We start from the raw sequence: 23,179 nt of genomic DNA on the forward strand, positions 1-23,179 counted from the left end.
AAAACGGTTCCAATATGTTCCCCAATTAAGCCAAACTCGCCATCTTGAAACATAAGATAAAATTGGCAGGCCTAAATCCTCACCGTAAGTGGCATTGAGTGAACCACAAGAGATCCGCTCACCTGATAGGGGCAACTTGCCAATGTCACCAAGTTGATAGAATGTCACAAGTTCAAGATCCATGGGTGTCATCCCTTGCCACAAGGTCAAAGCTAGGTGTACTCCCCAGCAGGTAGGGAGGACCTCAAAGGTTTTACCAACCGGAGGCCAGCCAATGGTCAATGATGAGTCTTTTTTTCCCTTGGATTATCAAAAAAAGGTAGTAATGTCACCAAGAACACAAGAACCCACTATATGATCCAAATAGACCAAACTAGCATCAAAGTCTAGCCACTTTTAACGTACTATTTTCCCAGTCAGCAAGTGATCTGCATCCACTGATTACTATAAAATAAAACGAAAGCAACTTGTTGAGCTCATGGAAAGCACAACCCTGAGTTTGACAGGGACTATAACGTGAAAGTGAACATTGGGGCTGAGGCGCAACTATGCTTTCTCCCTCTTCCACTAGCCTTTCTAATCTTCAATGTCTTGTCTTTAATTTGCAAACAGATCAGGACTAACTCAAAGCAGTTTCAAAACGCCTTAGTGAGACCACTAAGCTGCCAGGACAGTGATCGTAAGTACAGCACAGAAAGCCAGCAGCTAGGTCTCTGATCATGGGGGCTGTTTCTCCGTGAATCCCCACCAAACGCGATATTTCCTTTTTGTTATGATTACATCCAAATTGGGCCATAATCCACAAACCCAATAACTGGTGAGGAGCAATATATTCTCATATAAGAAGAAAAGAAAGACCTAGGGATACACGTACCACGCTCTCTACCTTGTATGATCTAAGATCACACGCCACCCCACCAAACACCATTCTCCAAATTCCAAGACATTTTTGCGATCTTGGAAACACATCCATTTCTTTCCTTGTCACTATGAGATTGAATGCCTCCTGTTCCTGGACGGCATAGACTTGGTTTCTCCTGGATTCACAGAACCAGGGCTTTCAGATGTATCAGAACTGCTGTTTTCGCCCTTCTCTTTGTTTGACAGAAGCTTACTGAAGATCCTGCTAGACTTGAGAATCCCCCTAAACTTGCTGATCACTTTGTCTGCATTCTTCGCATCCCCGCCACCTCTCTTGTCCCCTCCAATCCTCATGGCTGCTAATTCCCCCTTGATGGCCCTCAGCTCCTCTGATGTCACCGGTACACCATCCCAATCCTCCTCCATGTTGGTTGTCACTGTCGAGCTCTCATGGGAACCACCATTCTCTGGTGTGAGGACATTCCTTATTGCACCCGGCACATCCACTACCCCAAGCCCTCCAGCATCTCCTCCCCTCACCTGCTCAAAGAACAGGACTTGCACCACCACACGCAGGGGGAGCCGTTCATTCTGTGCAGCATGCATGCATGCATCCATCGATAGTTTCTTGCAGTCCATCAACCTGCAAATCCTCTTCTTCTCGCTCTTGGTTATACCAAGGTGCTCCTGCATATACAAGTGCACGTGCACATAGCCACTTTAAGTTTAAACATCTTCCACAGCGAGTTCATGAAACATACCTTTTAGCCAGCTAGTGCTAAACACCAGCCAGAGAGAGGGGATTACATGAAACATACCTTAAGATACATGTCAATTGCTCGGTAAAGCCCATCATGAACAGCACGTGCGGCATCTGATACCATCTCAGCAAGGTCAACAAACTTAGATAGAGGAAGACCAGGGTCACGGGCAATCTCAGCAAGGTAACCATCAACAACGTTTGCCACTGCGAGCTTGGAAGCATAAGAGACAGATGTTGATATCCTCCCATCTGGCAATAGCTCATCCTCTACCATTGGGTGGCCAGTCCTAGCACTCTGCTCTTGTATTAAGAATTCCTCCACGATGTTTTGCACAATGTCAACATCATACAACCCGCTCTGGCCAACAGGTGCTGGCAACAGAAGATCGATTGCAGAGGCCTCGTCCAGCTGCATACCTATTCTCTTCACGAGTTCTCTCTTTGCCGTCTCACCAATATTCAACAAAGTCCCTGCTTTCAGTAGCTTGAGCAAGAATGCACAAGATACACTCCCTTTTTCTGAAGGCAATAACAAAATTATGGTCTCAATGAGCGACTGATTTCTGGCTGCCTCACTTCCATGGGCCTGATCCCTACCAAAAGCAGGCAGCCACCTCAATGCATAAGCTTTGAGTGCCTCCCCGATCAAGTCACCCAACATCCTTCCCTTTGATTTGATAGCTACAATCACCCGCTTGTATAAGTCCATCTCAAGTTCGCAAAGATCCTCAATCCACCAGTCTTTAGGGACTGTCATTTGTCTTTGCACTCCATTCCAATGACGATCAGTGCTGTTTTCAGATGGAAGCTTCTTCCTGTTGTAGGTGTAAGACCAGTCAATCTTGCTTGGCTCAACAGATGCCTTCAAAGCAATGCAGTCCACACAACGAGACACCAACTTCAGTTCGTCAGGCCATGGAAACAGAGATCGTGTGGTCTGAAGGACAATGATGGAATCCTTCCAACTCCTGAAGATGCTGGAGTTGAGAAACACTTCAATTTTGTAAACCAGGTTGCCTTTCTCAACAACCTCATGCATTTCCAAGTACTCAGCAGCGCAACGTGCAGCAATGACATTGTACGGGTTTAGTGTGACAATCATCCCATAACAGAACTTCGCACAAATCTCAAAGGCTGAAGCACCACCAGGGATGTCTGGAACGTGGACTTCATCATTGGTCTCATCATGGTTGCTTGCTACTAGCTTCTGCAACCGTGCACTCTTTGACAGAAGAGGAAACTGCATCATCCAAGGGAACAGAAGTTAAGGCCCAATCAACCAGAAGCACCACATAGATGGATCACAAGTCTTAATTGCAATGCATGACATCGAAAAAATGGGGCTTCACTCTATACTCAATCAAAGATCAGATCTCATAACCTATAGCAACTAGTGAAAGAAGTTATGAACCCAACCCGAATTGACTGAGTCAAAGTAAATATGGAATGTAAAACCGAGTTGGAGGATTAGATTGGGTATAGACAGAGATATGACCAGAATGACACCACTCAAGATGTTAATGTAATATAGTGTGTTTTTCCATGGCTTTTTAAATTTAAAAATTGTGAAATTTGGCTAAGTGTTTTATAAAGTTTATAAATATCATGAAAAATATCCTCTAATATAGGTGATGTCAGCTGAGGATGGGCATGGCCCAGGGACCACTGACAAGACCTAGTTGAGGCGATTAATATTTGTAAAACTTTTCGTTTTTAACCTTTAAATTCAAGCGAAAATCTGTTAGATGCATCTCATAATTCTGAGAACATTGGTATTTCGTTTTTCTGAAATCGAGTTACAGTTGGCCCAAAAATTGTGTTTTTCAAAAATGACCCGCCTCTATTTTTATCATTTTCTGGATTTGGATCGGATCGAATCCGATCCATTTGATCCAAATTTACATGAATCTGGACCTAATCTAGGACCCATATTAATTAGGATCTGGTCCAGGTTGGGATCCATATAGATTTAGATTTTGGATCCGGATCTAGATTCAAAATCCAAATATAACCAATTTAAAATTTTAAAATCAATATAAAGGTTAATTTAAGTAAGAATTATGCTATGAGAGAACTTCCAGAGGGAGGCGACACCCACTGAAATATTTTAAATATTAATTATTTAATAATTAAATATTAAATAATTAATTAAATTTATTAATTAATTAAATTTTAAAATTTTATTTATTGGATAAGATGGAGTTGTATAACTCTACCTAGATAGATCTTCTAGAGGGGGTGTCATCCTCTAGATAAACCTCTAATAAAAAAAATGAGATAAGATAATAGGATAGAGATCTCTAGAGGGGGCGTCACCCTCTAGAGGAGCCTTTTAGAGATAAGATTAAAAAAAAATTAAAAAAAATTATAAGGGTTTTAACTCATCTCTCTCTAGATCTCATTTTCTAGAGAGAGAGAGAAGGAAAAAGGGAAAAGAAAAAGAAAAAGAGAGAGAGAGAGAGAGAGGGAAAGAGAGGAAGGAAGAACTGATCCGTCATTTTCACCCTATATTCAACGATTTTCCGATCTATTTTCGTATACAAATCAAGGTACAGGTTTCTCTCTAAGTTTTTAGAGGAAGCAATAGGTAAAAACTTAATTCATGCATAGGTTTGAGGAAAAAGGGAAAATCTGATTGTGAAACAACATATATTTAGATATATGTATTGTCAATTTTACTAGATTAACGTATTTATGTCATTTTTCATATATATGTCTACATATTCATACCCATCCATTTTATTTATTTTTGTACGTGCATATTATCATGTTCGTGATTCATGCATTCACATTATGTTTATGCTATAAAGACAATTGGTTTTATCGATATACTTAAGACATGCATGAAACTTTAGACTCTTGATTTTTTTATGCTCATATAGTTAAATATGCATGGCTGCTGATTATATATATATATATATATAACCCATGCATGATGAGTTTCTTTTTATTTTTGAGCATCATTTTTGAAAAAAAATTTAATATATTCAGTTATGTTGGCAGCCTTGTGCATATCGAGCTGCGTATGTGGACAGATCTGTCAGCAGCATGTGTCGACAAATCTGGACAGGTCTGTCGACTGCTTGTGTCAACAAATTTGGATCAGATCTGGCGAGATCCGCATGGGTACAAATCTGATTAGACTTGCTGGCCCGGATTGAGTGCAAATCTGATCAGACTTCCAATGCATTGCGTGTGTGCAAAACTGATCAGACTTGCTGACCTAGATTGGGAGCAAATCTGATCAGACTTGCCGTGCATTGCATGTGTGCAAGACTGATCAGACTTGCTAGCCCGGTTTGGGTGCAAATCTGATTAGACTTGCAGTGCATTGCATGGGTGCAAATCTGATCAAACTTATTGGCCCAGATTGGGTGCAAATCTGATCAGACTTCCATTGCATTGCGTGTGTGCAAAACTGATCAGACTTGCTGACCCAGATTGGGTGCAAATCTGATCAGACTTGTCGTGCATTGCATGTGTGCAAGACTGATCAGACTTGCTAGCCCGGTTTGGGTGCAAATCTGATTAGACTTGCAGTGCATTGCATGGGTGCAAATCTGATCAAACTTATTGGCCCAGATTGGGTGCAAATCTGATCAGACTTCCAATGCCTTGCATGTGTGCAAATTTGATCAGACTTGCATGCCCAAATTGAGTGCAAATCTGATCAGACTTTCAGTGTAGTGCTTGTGTGCAAATCTGATCAGACTTGCCGACCCTTATGATGTGCAAATTTGATATGTTGATCCTTATGGGGTACAAATGTTATCAGACTTGTCGTGTTTTATCAAGTGAGCAAAGTTAATCATAACTACCTAATTATTTTTGTTTCGCAAGCCGATCAGACTTGCCAATCTATATATGAATATAGTTCATTGTTGATAATTATATTTTTTCAGTATGTTATGATAATGTTATATGATTCAAATTTATTTTGCTCATATATATATATATATATATATATATATATATATATATATATATATATATATATATATATATATATATATATACACACACACACGCTTAGGTATTCTTGTCAACTTCTATGTGAATCTGTTCGGAACTGCTAGGTTTGTGAGTATGTGAATCTGAACAAAATTGTCGAGTTCAGGTTCACACTCATTTTGGCTGCAGGCTTATGTATTTGATTACATGTTTGATCGGTTATGCATGCTTATGCATTCGAATGCCACATTGCAATTGTGCATATCCTACATATAAATCTGAAATTTATTGGATGTTGGCATAAATATGGTCATATGCATGTTTGGATGTTTATGCATGGAATTGATCAAGTTAATGTGCTTTGCGAGCATCGACCGGCATCGTATACGTTTGGTTTCATGTGCATTCATTTGTGTGAACGTGTGGACATGATTTATAACAATGAGTGGATTGCATGTTTAATGAAATTTTTGCAAAGATGCATAAATCACCTTTGAGATGTGTTGGTGGTCGGATGAAAACCACTACGGGCCGTGTAGACCAGTAACATACGTTGCTTCACTTATTGTTGATTTTATTTATTCATTGCAAATTTTGTTTCTAGAATTATTGGCCTTCCAAAATTAATTGCATTGTTAAAATGTAAAAAGCTAGAGCCCAAGTTGGGTTTTAGATGTTGATTTGCAAAACAGTTCTTGTGTTAAGAACTTGAAATTGTTTAAAAAGATAAAAGACACAAAACAATACAATTAATTCTTCTTGAATGTCCAGGACGTGGAAATCTTTGATAGCGGTTTTGGAGAAACCGTGAGGATACTAAAACTCTCTTTGCAATTGTGCCCCTAAACCGGATGTTGTGGTTCACCTCTCGGCCATGGTTTTAGAAAAATTTCAACCACTTTGCCTGAAAGTAGTGTTGTTGACACAACTGTTGTTATTGGTATATCAAAAAAGTGGTGTCAGTGGATGCATGCTTATTTTCCTGATATCCCAGCATTAGATATTGATTTCTAATGTTCCGATAGATGATGTTGATTCTTGATATCAGTCGAGAAACAAGGATGGAACCAAGTAATAAATTACAAATTGTGTGTTTAACGACAATAGGGAACGTAACTTGACTTCGAGAATTATTGCATCCGTTTTGAGTATCCACGAATTTAATCAAAAGTATAATTAAAATTATGTGCATTTAATAGGGACAAGCATATAAAAGAGACTCTGATAATAACTTAATAAGTTATTCATGCATGTGCATTGAATTATGCATCCTTACAGTTCTGCATTAGTTAATACATTCATACTTATTTTGTCCCGTATGAAAATTGTTATTACATGGTACTTATTTTAAATGTTTGAATGATTATGAAATTGTTGTTGTTATATTCCAAGGTTGCCAGACTAGAAAGCGAAAGCGAGAAACGATACAAAAAGCAGAAGCGAGAAGCGATGTATTTTAAAATGTATATGAAGCGGGAAGCGAGGAATATTAAAAAAGAAATATAAGAATTGAATGAGAATCAAAATGAAACACATAAAAACTAAAATAAAGTGACTAATATTAAATTTCATGATTTTTTTAGTGTAAGAATCAAAATTTTAACAAAATCTAAAAATGATGACTACCAATTTAGAGAAAACATATGAAAGTGAGTGAGAAGAGTGAAAGAAAACACAAAAAAACATGAAAAGTTGAGTAGAAGAACATATAAGAAGAATAGATCAAGCATGTGGAAAGCATAGGAGAAGCGTGGGGGAATCAAGGTTCTCATCAAGTTTCGGAAGCGTGGAGTATCGTGCTTCCGAAACGAGTTTTCGGGAAGCGAGCTTCCCACCTATCTAAGAAGCTTCTGGTAACTCTATTATATTCCTCTGAATTTATGCATGAATTTGGTTTGTGCTCTTTCCTTTCTGTTTAGACTTTTAGAGAAATTCGTACAAAGAACTATGATTCTTACCTTGTATTTCAAAAAGGTTTTTCAAGACCAGAAGCTTAGTAATAGGGTGAATGTTGCAAGAGCCTGCGAGTTTACGTGACATGTTTTGATGTTCTTGACAGATTGGCTCTATATTATAAATTATTTATTTATTTCTAGTTTTTATGACATTCATTTTATTGGTAAATAAAGTTGGTTATTCCTTCGTTGACTCAATGCAATATTTCTTATGGTTTGATATTTATTAAATCTGCAAAACCCTGAATCCTTGGGTTTAGTTTCCGTAATTGTTTTAAGAAAAAAAAAATTCACTTTTCACGAGGATAAGTTGGGGTCGTTACAGTTAAAACCAATGTTGTATTACACAAATTGATATGATATACACCCGAATACAGTATGGGTGTGTATCGTACCTTCATCGGGTGTATTGCACGATACACCCCTGTATCGTATGATACACTTCGATAGAGGGTGTATCTTACGATACACAATTAATGCAGTTTATGTTGCACTCAGTTCAATTTTTTTTAACATATAAGATCCCTTAGGGATAGTTCATATTCATTCCAAGAGAACTTGTGTTACAAACCACCCTAGTCCGTCCAAGGGGGAGACCCGACCCAGATATAGATTCGCCCAAGAGTTCCATCCACGCAGGGACTGGAGGACGCCCCACCCTTATGGATTTCTACTTCTTGGGCTCTAATTCTTTTTTGGATTCTCTACTTTCTTAGGACTCTTGATTCTTTTGGACTTTGAGGTACACTACATAAATTTATTGAGTGAATCTTTGTCCTTCATTCTTGTTAGTGATTTTCAACCCCAAGGGATCGATAATATCCCTCCACACGCCCCTATCATCTTCCCTACGCAGGACGTCGACCAAGAGGGAATGATTTTCTCCCCCTGCCTGCCAATGCCCCATTCTAGGACTCACGCCCAGGCCTTCCTCGTGTTTGGATCTGTCAAAGTCGTCCCTCCCTGAGGTTCGGTCCTAACATTTGGTATCAAAGCAAGGCTTTCCTATTGACCAAATCCTCGTTCTTGGAGTTAGATCAAATTCTTTTACGCGTTAACAAGGGTTCACTCTCTTCACGGCTTCGACCAGATGCGACCTAACCCTTTTCTTGATATTCTTGTTGTGTCTAGTCCTTAGGCGTCACTTGGGATTCCTTTTTAGTACTGGATAATCTTTTTCTAGCGATGTGCTAGGCGTGAGGCTGATTATTTTCACAATCTTTTAGATCAAATTCTTGGATCGCCAGTTGTTTAGTTAGTGCTTTTAGGAAGGTCTGACCAACCCAGGTGTGTGGATGAAATTAGCTTGCGGCACTGACGATCAATCTTGCATGCACAAGCCTTGTGCCTAGTGGGTCGCACGCGTGAGGTATTCTTATTTGGTGGTGAGCCCTTAGTACTTGATTCTTGAATCTGTATCAACCTTGAAAATTCCAAGCATGACACAGGCTCAAGATCAAATTGGTGAGATCCGCACATAGATTCAAGCTCACGTCAATCACTTTGAGAAAAGGCTCACTAAGATGAACAAACACATAGAGGCATTAAACTGTAAGCTGGATGAGTGATTCCAACAAGTGCTTACGATCCTTGACTCCATGCAAAATCATGGAGCCCAAGGTAGACCCTCAGGGCATCCCAAGGTGTCAGACACCAACTGTTCAAAGATGGAATCCATCCAGTGACCCTACTCCGTCCGCCAGCCCCGACTGGACTTTCCGAAGTTCATCGATGATGACCCCAATAGCTCGGTATTTCGCACTGAACATCATTTCAAGATTGGCAAAACATCGAAGGAAGATCGAGCCGCCTTTGCCTTGATCCACCTGGAGGACGAGGCCATCCACCGGTACCATTGGCTAGAGACTCAAATGGGCACGCTTCCTTGGGAAGCCTTCTCTCGCGCCTTGGTGATACAATTTGGCCTCTCCACCTATGCCAACCACCACATCACGCTATCCAAGAACCGCCAGCACGGTAGCATCATGGAGTACTAAGCAAGCACAAGTGGTCGAGGAAAAACTATCCCGACAGAGCTCACGTTGGGCCAAGGACAAGGGGATGTCCAGTCAGAGGTTCCCAAGGGAGCCAGACCCTTAGCAAGGGAACCCACACGGGAGACCAAGTCTGATCAGCCAAGGACCAGTACCCTCCAATGAAGCGTAAGTCGAAAGATCACCCCACGGTACAAGTGTAGCAGCTCACCCATAAGCAGATGGATGAGTGTCGTCGGAAGAGCCTCTGCTACAACTGTGACGAAGTATGGGTAAAGAGCCAATGGTGCAAGGCCTTTAACTTGTACCTGTGCGATAGCGAGGCTGAGTTGGACACAGGTGAGGTCGTTCCGAAGGAGGTCTCGAAGATTTTGTATCACGTCCTAGCTAGTGTCGAGGTACCGCAGACAATGCTGGTACTTCGAAGAATCGACTAGCTGAGTATCTCAGTTCTGATAGACACTGGGTCAATGCACAACTTCTTGTGCGCTCAGACGGCCAAGAGGGTCAAGTGTGAGACAACACCCCAACATCCCTTCGAGGTGGTAGTTGGGAACAGAAGCAAGCAGAGGTGCACCGCCTGCTGCCCTAGAATTTATCTCAAGATCCACGAAATGGTTTTGACTACGAACATATGCTTCCCATGAAGGGTTGGAGATGCACTGGTTGTCGTCCTTGGGGTCTGTCTAGTGAAACTTTAAAGACATGACCATGGAGTTCAAGTACGACAAACGACCCGTGAAGATCTGCACGCCTCCCTGTGCACCCCCGCAATGGTTAAGTCTAAACAACTTGCCAATGTGGTATGAGAGGGTGTCCCCCAGATGTATGTAATGATGGTAATGAATGGAATGCCCATGGCTCCTGAGCAAACTTGAGGGGGACATAGAAACCTTGCTCCAAGAGTTCGGCGCCATGTTTGAAGAGCCGAAAAGTATTCCTCCCTCACAGTCACATGATCACACTGTTTTCGTCACGCCGAAAGCCAAACCGACAAACGTTCGGCCGTACCGATACGCACACATCCAGAAGTTAGAGATCGATCATCTAGTGATGGAAATGCTCAAGGACAGAATCATCCACGCCAGCAAGAGTTCGTACTTTCTCTGGTTTTGTTGGTAAAGAATGACAAATGTTGGCGGTTATGCATCGATTACAGGGCCCTTAATCATATTACAATTAAGGACAAGTGTTGGATCCCTGTGATTGATGAGTTATTGGAAGAGTTGCATGGGGTGCGGTATTTTTCGAAACTAGATCTCCGATCTAGCTATCATCAAATACAAAAGGCCCCAGAAGACGGCATTCTGAACCCACGACAGGCACTATGAGTTCCTAGAGGTGCCCTTCAGCCTCACCAATGCCCCCACCATGTTTTAAGGTCTCATGAACAACATCTTCCACCCTTATCTTCGCTAGTTCATATTTTTCTTCTTCGATGATATCCTAATCTAGAAGACCACTTGTACACTTATGGATTGCCCTAGACACCCTTGCTAAGCATGACTTGAATGCCCGATGCTCTAAGTGCAGTTTTTGACAAACACGCGTCAAGTACTTAGGACATGTCATCTCGGGTCGGGGGTAGAGGTTGATCGCGAAAAGATTGAGGTCATGCAGAGCTAGCCGACTCCTCAGACCACCAAGGGACCTTGGGGTATCCTTGGCCTTACTGGATACTACCTCAAGTTCATGCAGGGGTACGCACAGATCACCCAACCCCTTAATACTCTATTGAAGAAGGGGGCCTTCTGCTGGAATGAGAAGGTTGATAAAGCCCTAATTGATTTTACGAAGACCTTCGTGGTGGAGACGGAGGCGTCCGGGCTAGGCATAGGGGTTGTCTTCAGGCAGAAGCACCCATTAGCTTATTTTAGCAAGGTGATCGCAGAGTGGAGGTGTTGATTCTCGACGTACGAGGAGTTTTAGGCCATTATCCTCGCGGTGGGCAAGTGGTGGCCGTACTTGATTGGTCGACACTTCGTGGTCCGAACAAACCATCGCAACCTCAAGTACATGTTCGAGCAGAGTGTGAGTCCCCAACTCGGCAAAAGTGGATCTCAAAGCTCCTCAACTACGACTTTGAGATCCAACATCGCAAGGGTACTAGCAATCGAGTGGCAAATGCACTCTCGCAACACACTCATGAGGATGAGCTATCGTGCTTCAACATGATGACGATGACATTCTCGTTCTTGGACAATCTTTGGAGGGAGTACGAGGTGCATGATTTCCCCTCCACCATTCACACGTAGATTCAGAGTGGGGAGGCTTCCTAATTCAAGATTCGGGAGAGCTTGGTGATGCAACATGAACCTATAGTAATCCCTCCTGAATTAGATCTTACGGGACTACTAATTTAGCAATATCACAGGCAGATGTCGTGAAAGCATCATTGCTCAAGAGAGATCAGTTGTTGTGGTTACTACAGCACAACATGATTAGCGCCAAAGAGTGTATGAAACATGTATATGACAAGAAGCATTATCCGCGACAATTCCAAGTCGGCGACCGTATGCTCCTTCAATTGTCGCCCCACCAGCAAGACACCGTACGATGGGTCACACATCACAAGTTGACACCTCGATTCTGTGCACCATTTTTTATCTTGGAGTGAATCGATACGATAGCCTATCGTTTGGATCTTCCGACATGAGTTCAGGTCCACCCCTTGTTCCATGTTTCGTGTTTGAAACCCTACAAGGGGGAGCCATCGAATAAACTTTCAGTCTTGCCTAACCTAGGGCAAACTTCGTGGCCCCAGCGAACTCGCGTACTAGGCAAACGATGATGTAGACAAAACAGTCACTTCGTCACCAAGGTATCATTGCAGTGGAGCGAGAGTGAAGTAGACGAGGCAACGTGGGAAGAAGAGGACCGAATCTTGACTCACTTTTTGAAGTTCTGGCCTTGAGGACAAGGCAAGTTTGAGAGAGGTGGATTGTTACGAACCACCCTGGTCCATCTGAGGGGGAGACCCAACCCAGATCTAGATTTGCCCAAGAGTCCCAACCACACAGGGACTGGAGGACATCCCACCCTTCTAGATTTCTACTTGGACTCTCTAATTTCTTAGGACTCGTGATTCTTTTAGATTATGAGGTAGACTACATATAGGTGTTTGTTCTTGATTTATTCTTTAATGAAGTTTATTGAGTTAATCTACATTCTTCATTCTTGTTTGTGATGTCCAACTCGGAGGGTTCGATATTCTCCCTCCACATGCTCCTACCATCTTCCCTATGCAAAACGTCAACCAAGAGGGAATGATTTTCTCCCTCCTGCCTACTGACGCCCCCATATGGTATTCATGCCCAAGCCTCACGTCTGGATCTGTCAAAACCATCCCTCCCTGAGGTCAGGCCCTAACAACTTGAGAGTGATTTGGTATTGACTTATTGCAAGAAGAAGAAGAAGCCTTCATTCTTGTATGAACTTTGAATAAATTTGGTTATGTAAAATTTCAAGGATCTGCTTTAAGCCCTTTTCTATTTGCTATAGTGATGGATGAGCTTACGAGATCAATTCAAGAAAATGTGTCGTGGTGTATATTGTTTGCTGATGACATCGTTTTGATTGATGAGTCTAGAGTTGGGGTTAATACTAAGTTAGAATTATGGAGACAGACATTAGAAGCAAGAGGTTTTAAGTTGAGTAAGAGTAAGACAAAATACATGGAATGTCGGTTTAGAAGGCAACGATGTAGTGATGGGAGTGTAGTGAAGCTTGGTGAGCAAGAAATATCGGTGGATGACTGTTTCAAATATTTGGGATCTATCATTCAAAAGTATGGAGAAATTGATAGAGACGTAAATCATAGGAGAAAGGTTAGGTGGATGAAATGGAAAACTGCAACCGGAGTGTTGTGCGATCGTAGAATGCCATTGCGGTTGAAGGGAAAGTTTTATAGGACGACTATTAGGCCCGCTTTACTATATGGTACGGAATGTTGGGCTGCCAAGAGACATCATATTCAAAAAATGAGTGTAGCTGAGATGCGTATGCTTAGATGGATGTGTGGAAATACAATAAAAGATAAGATTCAGAACAAGGAGGAGATACGTAAGAAGGTAGGCGTTGCACCCATTGAAAATAAGATGAGAGAGAATCGTTTACGATGGTTTGGACATATTCGACGAAGGCCTAATGATGCTCCAGTTAGAAGGATGGAAAAATGGAAAAATATATTAGTTAAAAGAGGTCGGGGTAGGCCTAGGAAGACTTGGATGGAGATGATAGGAAAGGATATGAATGCTTTGAACCTCATCGAGGACATGGCATTGGATAGAAATGATTGGAGGAGAAGGATTCATGTGGAAGACCCAGAATGATTTTCTTTGTTGGTTCATATCGCCAACCCCAATTGTTTGGGATGGAGGCGTAGTTGTTGTTGTTGACACACTTTGTGATTTTGTTTTTGTTCACATAAACATGCACTATTATGAATCTTGTGACTTATTAACTTGGTTTTGTTGTTTAATGTGCATATTACTTTACAGTTTGCATTTTTCTTATGAGATATGCATATCATAGCATATTATCTTGATAATTGAATGTTCTATGTCTTATAGAGCTAATAATTGTTTGATATGTGATTCTAGTTTTATTTATCATTGTTTTGTGTTATGACTTTTTTTAGAAATTTTCCTATCTTTTCTTAATTTTTAGAATTTTGGGGTTTTTTATTAAAAATACTTTTTTTACGATATGATACATGATACATATCTTATTTTGGGCTCGATCGATACGGGTTTCGATACACAATTTACAACCTTTGTTAAAACCAGAGTTACCGAAAGCTTCTTAGATAGATGGGAAGCTCGCTTCGGAAGCCCAATACTCCTCACTTCCAAAACTTGATAAGAATCTTGATTCTTCCATGCTTCTCTTATGCTTTCCACACACTTCATCTATTCTTCTTATATGTTCTCTCATTCTACTTTTCATATTTTTTATGTGTTTCCTCTCATGCTTCTCACTCACTTCCATGTGTTTTATCTAAATTGGAAGTCATTATGTTTAGATTTTGTTAAAAAAATAATTTTTATACTAAAAATCATGAAATTTAAGAATAGTGACTTTTATTTTAATTTTTATTTGTTCCATTTTGATTCCCATTCAATTCTTATAATTCTTCTTTTATTCCTCGCTTTTCACTTCCTATACATTTTTAAATGCAACGCTTCTCGCTTCTCGCTTCTCGCTTCGGCTGGCGCATCCTAGTCTGGAAACATGATTAAAAAACCATGGCATTTGACAAATTTATACAACCAAGGAAAGTAATCAGTAGAAAGAAAATAATCTTTTTTAGGTAAATGGGGCCAAATCAATACCTTGTGCAAATAAAACTTCACATTCCCCACCATAACAATGAAGTCGCTAGCCAATTCTGTAGCAACATACCTGCATCCATAAATTTTAAAAATTTAGATTCGAAACAGAAATTTAGTAACCAGTAGAGGGGTATCTATAACAAGTGTACATGTGAACAAAAAATGAGTAATGACGGGATACAAATGACAGGATATGACAAGGGCAAGGATCGTTCTGACTGACATTTAAAAACAGCCCACCCGATTTGTTTAGTAGCATGAGCCCTTGTAAATTTGTCAAGAACAGTATTAACCCAGAATGATGTGTTTCAAATGCTTTATTAAAGGAAAGTGGTTACCAGGTTGAAAACAGTAAAAGAAGTTTTTGCTGCCACCTGCAAAGTTGTAGCATACATTTTCCAAGAGCCGTCACAAGTTTGGACACAAGGCAAAATAACAATGTTTGAGTCCATTCCTGGACATTTTGGGGAGTCAACTTATTGTTACTCTTCATGAGATCATTTTGCATTGGATAGTAAGATAAACACCTTTTCCCTGGTTCTCAGAAACTGGTGTAGCTCCATGTAGTCACTTGATTGTGGCAGTAGATCATGACCATTAACATCTACCAACTTGAACAACTCAAGCCAAAGTTGACAACTCCCAAGTTCAATTTGAAGTGAGAAGGTCAAGTCAAATGGCTTGCACTCATAGTCCATGACGCTTGCATCCCAACACTTGAGAAAGATTTATGAAGAATGGGGTTTTCTCCAGTCACAAAAACAGGTGCAGCAGTAGAAATATCCTCAAGCATTCAAAAAGCCAAAAAGTACAACCCTCAATAAATGATCAAAACATGCAAGATTGGCCCATGGATGGAGACATGGAAAGTACACCACCATTCTTTCACCCTTCTCCATGTTAAGTCACTAGACAACTCAAAAACTCTTTGGGATACATCCACCACTGTAGTGGATATCAATATATTCACCACGATTTTTGCTGAAATATTATGGTGGCAACCAGCACTTTTAGATTTAGCATATCTTTTATAGATTAACACATACCGATATTTGCGCACATCAGCAACACAAATGTATGAAATATGTATTAACAACTCCACGATATTAGCAACATGTTCCATATCAGAATGAAACAAGCAATTCACATATACTCAAGAGACCATGGACCTCAATGAACCCAAGGCGTCTAAACTTCACAATAAGGAATGATCCTAGAAGCTTTGACATTGTCCATGCAACTAAAAGTAAATGTGCTAGAAAGTAAAATGAAAAAGAATGAAGAAACAATTAAATTTGTTGAAAGAATGAAAATTTTTGTTCCACCAAACTCTAAAGGATTGGCCACTTGATGTGGTACAAATTGATTCATGGAAGGTTTTTGTGCACAAGATGACTAAATTGCTAAGAGTAAACAGAGAGAAGTGGTTTTGGTATTTGAGGAATAACTGAAAGAACAAGAAGAAAAGAAGACACATATATATATTTAATCACTTTTGGTTTTAGGACTTCCTTTAAGTTTAATAGCGTCTCAAAAAGACTGAAAGTCCACGATAAAATAGTAGAACAAATTAGAAAAGGCATTTGGGAGTATAAGAAAAAGAAAATAGAGAAATAGGAAATGCTTGCCATTCCTAGGAAAACAAATATGAATGCACTTGATCTTTAAAATTTGCATTAAATATGCTAGAAGGACCAGCAGTGATCCAAGAATAATTGGAGAACCGAAAACTGAATTTAAATCCCTAGAAATTACAGCAGAATATCAAAACATGTAAACAACAACTCTCGATCAGCAGATGCAAACTTTCCCCAGATATATTAAACACCCAAGACTGCAGAAAAAATTTATCGCGTTGGGGTTTCATCCAATGCTAATAAGAACAATCTTAATAAACCAAGTCATAGAACAATCTTAATAAACTAAGTCATACGGACGACAAAAATAAATATATTCACATACCATCAAAAAGTATAAAGGTAACGCAAGATCTCTAGATCCTGTGAGAGAAAACCTAGAAACCATTCTTCGTATAATGCCCCAATGAGGTATTACAGAGAACAAACAACATTAGAAGCCTGTGAAGATGCACTATACCTTCTTCTAAGTTCTAACTGTACCAAAGCTCCAATCGCTTACTACAAAACAACAAACCCCACTAATCTAGAGAACTAGACTTGCTACGAGTGGAGCTACAACATAGGTCTGGAGCGGTGGTGTTTCTAAACAAGTATCATCAACAATGATGTCATATCATCAAGACACAGCCACCCGCTCCAGAACCTAAAATCCACTGTACATGCAGCTAAGAATGTCATCTATAAAGATGCTGCTTCAAATGTCTCTTTTCCATGCAGAAATGCCAAAAAAAACTTTTCCGGCAAGGAAACAAATCAAGACTCAAAGAGGTGTCAGTATGAATTCAGGGCCAGTGCACGTATATATTCAGAAATTTTCAGAACTACCATGAAACAAAGAAGACCAACAACTCTGACTAGAGCCTTCAAAAACTAAAATAAGAGAAACTTCAGAACACATTTCACATAAATTGTTCCTTGGTTCCCCCAAAAAGCTAAATAACTCAGATCAGCACATAGTATATGCATATTTATGAAAAAAAAAAACAGACGCAGCAATACCAGAAAAAACTAATAAATTCTTACCTCGTATTGTTCCCATCCTTTTGAAAGGAGTCTGGCTTGGATCCAAGTTTCATAAACTTCATCTTGAAACTGTCTGCCCCTTATCTTCCGGGGGGTTTAATACTATAGAGAAGGGGAGATAGTTTAAAAGGAAACAAAAAAAAAAGAGCAGAAGACACCCTTACTATGCTCAAATCAGCAGCTAAATCTCTGGATGACAAATATCCAGAGATCAAAAAACATGAAAAAAAATCCCAAAATAATGAGGAGAAAACCAGGATTTCTGAAGGTGGAATATGGTGAAAAGAGGACTCAAACCCTTTGACAAACAGAGAGAAAGCTAGTGAGAAAAGGAAGAGACCAAGATGATCTTGGTCAGGAATCCTATCCCTTTTTTTACCCCTCCAACGATGCCAACGCTAAGAGGTTGTTTCCTGGATCTTCAGCAGAGTCCACAGGCTGCGGGCGAATGGTCAGCGCAGGAAACATTGCCAACAGACTCAAACCACTAAAAAAATCACAGGCCAGAGACACCCCCAAGCACAAAACCGACACACACCACCCTTGACATATATTTCCTCTTTTCTATGTATTCCCCACACCCTCTGTACTATTAAATAATGAAAATGATCTCATCCATCAATTTTCAGAAATTCCAACGACCTAAAACTGTCCACATTCCCCACTCCCCTCCCCATTATCCAAAGACCGTAAACACATAAAACCCACTTTTTTACCCCCCTGCTTACACTCCACCAATAACAAAAATGCTATCACAGAAACCCCAAATATTTAGATCAACAGATTTTTGTACCACCATATATAAATATCATCATCCAAGAAAAAGTTATTGTTTTCTCCACCACTCTAAACTCAACCTTCAGATGGCAAGATCATCCAACTACACAACTGAGCTCGTTCACTCACTTCCTGATCTTCACTCTATTATTTCTCAGATCCCCTGATCACAAAACCAAAAAGCCCATTTATGCATCCTTCACATCACCTTCCTCTCAATCACAGGAGCAGAATCATACATCACAAAAGCCAAGCAAAACCCCAAAAGCCACACATCCCATCGTCTGTTCCAGCATCACCACATGCCAAGGAACCAAAAAGAAAAGAAAAAGGAAGAACCAACAAAGAAAAGTTTAAAACTAACAAAACCCCACAACCCCAATTCAGGAAAACCAATAACCAAGCATCCAAGTGAGAGAACAAAAATAAAAACCCAAAAAATCCGACAACCCACTTCCCCACTTGCATCAATCACCCCAAGAAACACCAGAAAGAGCTAAAATCTTCAACACCCACTTGGGCACACACTGAACCAGCAAGAACAAACCGATCCCCACATCAAAAGAGAAAAAGAAAAATAAAGACACACTAGAGACCAACCAACATGGTCAGTGAGCCTTCTCCCCCGAGCGTTCGAGAACCAAAGCAGGAACCCGAATATTCCCCGTCGATCAAAGCTACGCCCCCTCGTTCATGCATGGAGAATATGTGGCAGCCAGACAGTAAAGAGAAATTACAAAACCGCCCTTTTGGAAAAAGAAGAGCAGTTTTGCCCCGTCCATGGGGTGGGAAAAGGGTGAAAACCGGGAATCCCAGAATGGATTTTTGCCCCGCCTCCCCACCACCGGTTTTGAATGATTTCCCACTAAAAAGCAAGGCCCGAGAATCTCTCTCTCTCTCTCTCTCTCTCTCTCTCTCTCTCTCTCTCCAGCTAACATTCCATTCGAGTCGGCACAAAAACGAAAAAGAATTTCCTCTGTTTTAACGGGAGAAAGAAACCGAAAAACACAATTTTTATCGCAATATTAATGCAATAAAGTATTTTTATAACTTAAAACAGTGCATTTTTACGATATTTTCCTGAAAATGAAATTTTTCATAATACCGCAAGATTTTTCCGATAACAAGATATTTACATTGATTTTACTCACTAAAAGGGAAATAGTGCCGGAAATTTTTTACGACTGAAAATATTTTCTCGGGATGATTTTTCAAGAATTCTCAAAATCCAGAAAATGGTATTAGGATTCTTCTTTCTTCCCCTCACTCTTTTTCTCTTTCTTTTAATTGTTTATTTTTTCAGTCGATGACCTTTCTGCACCGTTTGGCACGCCAATATGACATGTAATTTGCTCCCATTATAAAAATTTAAAAGACAAAAACCACCCTTAGCTTTTTCCTTATGGGCTGAACGGGGATTTTTTTTATGACGAAAATACCGTCAAACAGGCATTGCCGGATCTTGGTGGATTCGATTGGGTTTGGTGAACATTTAGATCCAAAATCCAAATCCAATGGGCGCACCAAATATCCGACAAGGATGGAAATGCTAGCTAAATTGCCTCAACTGTTCTTATCAGAGTTGTGACCAAATAAAGCTAAATTGCCTCAAACCCTTTGCTAAGTCCAAGTATGTGGGAGACCAACCAATGCACAAACCGGACCCTGACCCGGACCCGGACCCGGACCCGGACCCGGACCCGGACTGACTTCAAAGAGTACCACTGTAATTTGAAAGTAGGAAGCATTTAATGCGATTAGAGTCCAAATCCGGGACCAAGTGTCCGTACTCTTGCCCTTGACGTGGTTAACTAAGATTACCAGTCAAAGGACTGGGAACATTTTTTGTAGTTTGGACAATTTAATGAAGTCAAATGTTGACCATAATAACCCTTAGGACTAAGTCCGCTAACTGATGTTTTGGTGAATCCATACTTACGTGCAAATGGATCGGGTACAGGTCCAATCCGGATTCAAATGGGATCCGATGAAGTATGGCTGAATATCTGAAATATATGGCAATACCGGATCTAGTGTTGTCAGTTAGTGATCGTCAATTGGTTGGATCTGGTTTTGACCCAGGTGAGTCTGAACCCAGATCGGTCTTTGAGGTGCTGGTACTGGGTCCGGACCCACATCCTATCAAGACCGTTATAAGAAAAATTATACCGGGTCCTATCATTATTATATAAACCAGACCTGTTCCATACCTTGTAAAATAATATTTTTTATCTTTTTTATATTGAAAAATCATGAGTCTTAATCGGAACTCATGTCAGACCCGGGTCTGGCATGAAATTTCACAAAACATACCTAGCTCCATATAGTAATTGGACCCTTTGGGTCTGACCTGGTTTTTATCGGACCTCCTTTTCTATCACCAAACCCTGACCCTATAGGGTTTGGTATGGGTTAAACCTGGGTCTGGTATGAAGTTTCACAAATCATACCCAGCTCCATATACTAATTGGATCTTTTGGATCTGACCTACTTTCTAATGAGACCTGTTTTTTTATCACCAACGGATCAGTATCCATGCAAATCAGCCTGAATCGTATAGAGTCGGTCCAAAATCCATTCGATAAGGGCTGTTTCATCCCTCTGCCGAATTTTGGTATTTTAATATTCTTTTTTCAAGCTTCTCGACCTTGGATCATTAATCACAAACATCACCTACTTTTTTAAAATATCCAATGCCATGCTTAGTTTGATTTATATAATTACTTGAATCTTAAATCTTTCTGTTCAGCATTAAATTCGACGCAAGTCCTCTGTTTGTACACTCGTCTGCAGGGAGCTGCAGGCTTGAGTTAGAAAATTCAGAGCAGCAGCCTCATCACCTTCTAAATCCAGCAGAAACATTAACTGGATCCAAGTTGGTGAATACATCCATTTATATTTTATCCACTTGAACCTGATTCAGTTATACATAACCTCCTCTCTTTGGGCGCAAATGGATTGGATAGGGGATGGATATGTTCGATCAGTAACGACATTTTAAGCAGTAAGTACAAGTCCGAACCCGAATTCGGAATAGATTCAATGTTGATTTGTCAAATGAAAATAAGTCCAGAAAAGATGTATTTTTATATGTAAATGTCACATATGGATCGGTTTATATAAGTTCTAATCTGACCCTAAAACAAACTTGGCTTCTATTTTCAGGTACATACCAGAAAATAAGGCATCAGATTTGAATCAAAGGTCCAACCGTGTCCAACCCATTTGTATCCTTACCCGGATACTTAAAGTAAAATAAGTAAGAAATGGTACTCAGATCTGATTGGGATAGACCCATTAAGGTTGGCTCCAGATCTGGATCATATTCAAATCAACATTTTTTGTACCTATGTTCAGACTTTGGATCTTGTTCTTTTATTTTTTGCACATTTTTGCATGTAAAACCCTGATTTCAGTCTTTTTCTTCTCAGGATCTAATATTATCAAACGTATTTCAGATCTGGATTCAACTTTTCATTGTTGGGTCTCATCTGGATCAGCACTCTGATTCAGATCTATTGTAGAAAATCCACTTCATGTTTAAAATCAGGCAGGAAAGGGACCTTATCTGATCTGTTTGGACTTTGAAGCCCTACTTAGGGGTGTCATAGGGTCGGATCTGGTTAATACCCAGGTTAGTCCAAACCCGGATCTATTTTTGAGGTGCTGGTATCAGGTCCGGACTTGGGTCCTATCAGGTCCACTATAAGAAAAAGCATACCCGGGTTTTATAAGGATTTACAGTCTCAAGGGACAGTTTGATCGAGAAGGCATTTTAGTTTACTTTTCTCTCTAACGTGCAGTTCATTAGGTAAATATTAATAAAATCAGGAGCCGCCAACTTGTTGAGCCTCCGTTGTGATTAATGAATGTCCATCACATGCACCCTAATTTCCCCCTCTCCCCACTTCTCAATAAAAATCATAAATTAATGCACCTTTTCTCCCCCAATCCGATCGTGATGAAAACATTTCGGTTGAGCCTCCCATTGTTTAGATCCCTTCCCCTTTATCACATGAAAACATTTCTGTTGGGCACCTTGTGATCCAGTCCTTTTTCACACCCACCTTCCCCCCACATGAACTTAATTAACATCTTGCTTGGACAAATAGTCTTTGTAAATGTGGTGTTTATATTTTCTCATATCCCTCAAACCCTAATCCTAAGATTGTAGTTTGTTATCATTCGAGTTATATGAGGAATATTTGGCAACTCTAAACGGTACCATACTATTTACCAAAAGAGTATAGCTGCAAACTTTATTTGCTCAATCTGATACTGTAAGTGAGTTCAACATGGTTTTATTTATCAAGAATTATATTTTTGGGTCGAGTAATTTTGATGTAAAAGCTTGAATTTTATTAATTGTGAAATTTTGGTGCATATTTAATCCTTTAGTTATGCAGTTCTTAAAAGACCTACTTATACAATGCAATGGGACTATCTAAAACATGTTCTAAACTAAACAAACCGTATAGATGATATCCATAGGACTTGATTTGCAAAAAAAAAAAAATTGTAAATGCAAAGAAATGACTTAGTTTCTGTTAGAAAGTACGATACAGTTGAGAGTAATCAATATTAACTCTTTAAATTTAATATAAGTGTTATGATTTTGCACTCATTCTCTTGAAAGGCGTTATTGGTTGATTCTCTTGGGGATGTTGTTGAGCTGGCTTGCTTCTGCCTTGTGCTACATGTTGCTCATTCCCAAATTTTTATATGGGTGTTTTTGCTGATTATGTCTGCTGCATAACTGAATCCCCAGTAGATGATGTTGATGGGAGAATCTAGAGAAGTTCTGTTTTTTTTTTTTTTTTTTGGTATTTTGTATTTTTTGTGATGGTGGTCTCCCAAGATCCTCATCAAGTTGTGGGTTGCC

The 23,179-nt window shown here is 39.9% G+C and overlaps 1 protein-coding gene across 1 annotated transcript; it reads right to left on the reverse strand.

Annotated features, from left to right (window-relative positions):
* Window positions 1-283: 283 nt before the first annotated feature.
* Window positions 284-19,144, reverse strand: LOC149837348 (phototropic-responsive NPH3 family protein NPY4-like). The gene is made up of 4 exons (XM_090005976.1): window positions 17,521-19,144; window positions 14,858-14,927; window positions 1,680-2,864; window positions 284-1,548 (listed from the first exon to the last, which is right to left on the reverse strand). Exons 1-4 carry the CDS (start codon window positions 17,580-17,582, stop codon window positions 988-990), a joined length of 1,878 nt encoding a protein of 625 aa, XP_089862102.1. The 5' UTR covers window positions 17,583-19,144; the 3' UTR covers window positions 284-987.
* Between the last annotated feature and the right edge of the window lie 4,035 nt (window positions 19,145-23,179).

Source organism: Nuphar pumila, chromosome 5 (assembly GCF_984573655.1).
Source record: "Nuphar pumila chromosome 5, dmNupPumi1.hap1.1, whole genome shotgun sequence".
NCBI lineage: Eukaryota > Viridiplantae > Streptophyta > Magnoliopsida > Nymphaeales > Nymphaeaceae > Nuphar > Nuphar pumila.

Coding starts and splice junctions, on each gene's coding strand:
- LOC149837348 (XM_090005976.1), bottom strand. CDS start 17,582: ATGAAGTTTATGAAACTTGGATCCAAGCCAGACTCCTTTCAAAAGGAT. Junction 2,865..14,857: donor TGAAGTTTTATTTGCACAAG/GTATTGATTTGG, acceptor TGGATGATGCAG/TTTCCTCTTCTGTCAAAGAG. Junction 1,549..1,679: donor CAATTGACATGTATCTTAAG/GTATGTTTCATG, acceptor TTGTATATGCAG/GAGCACCTTGGTATAACCAA.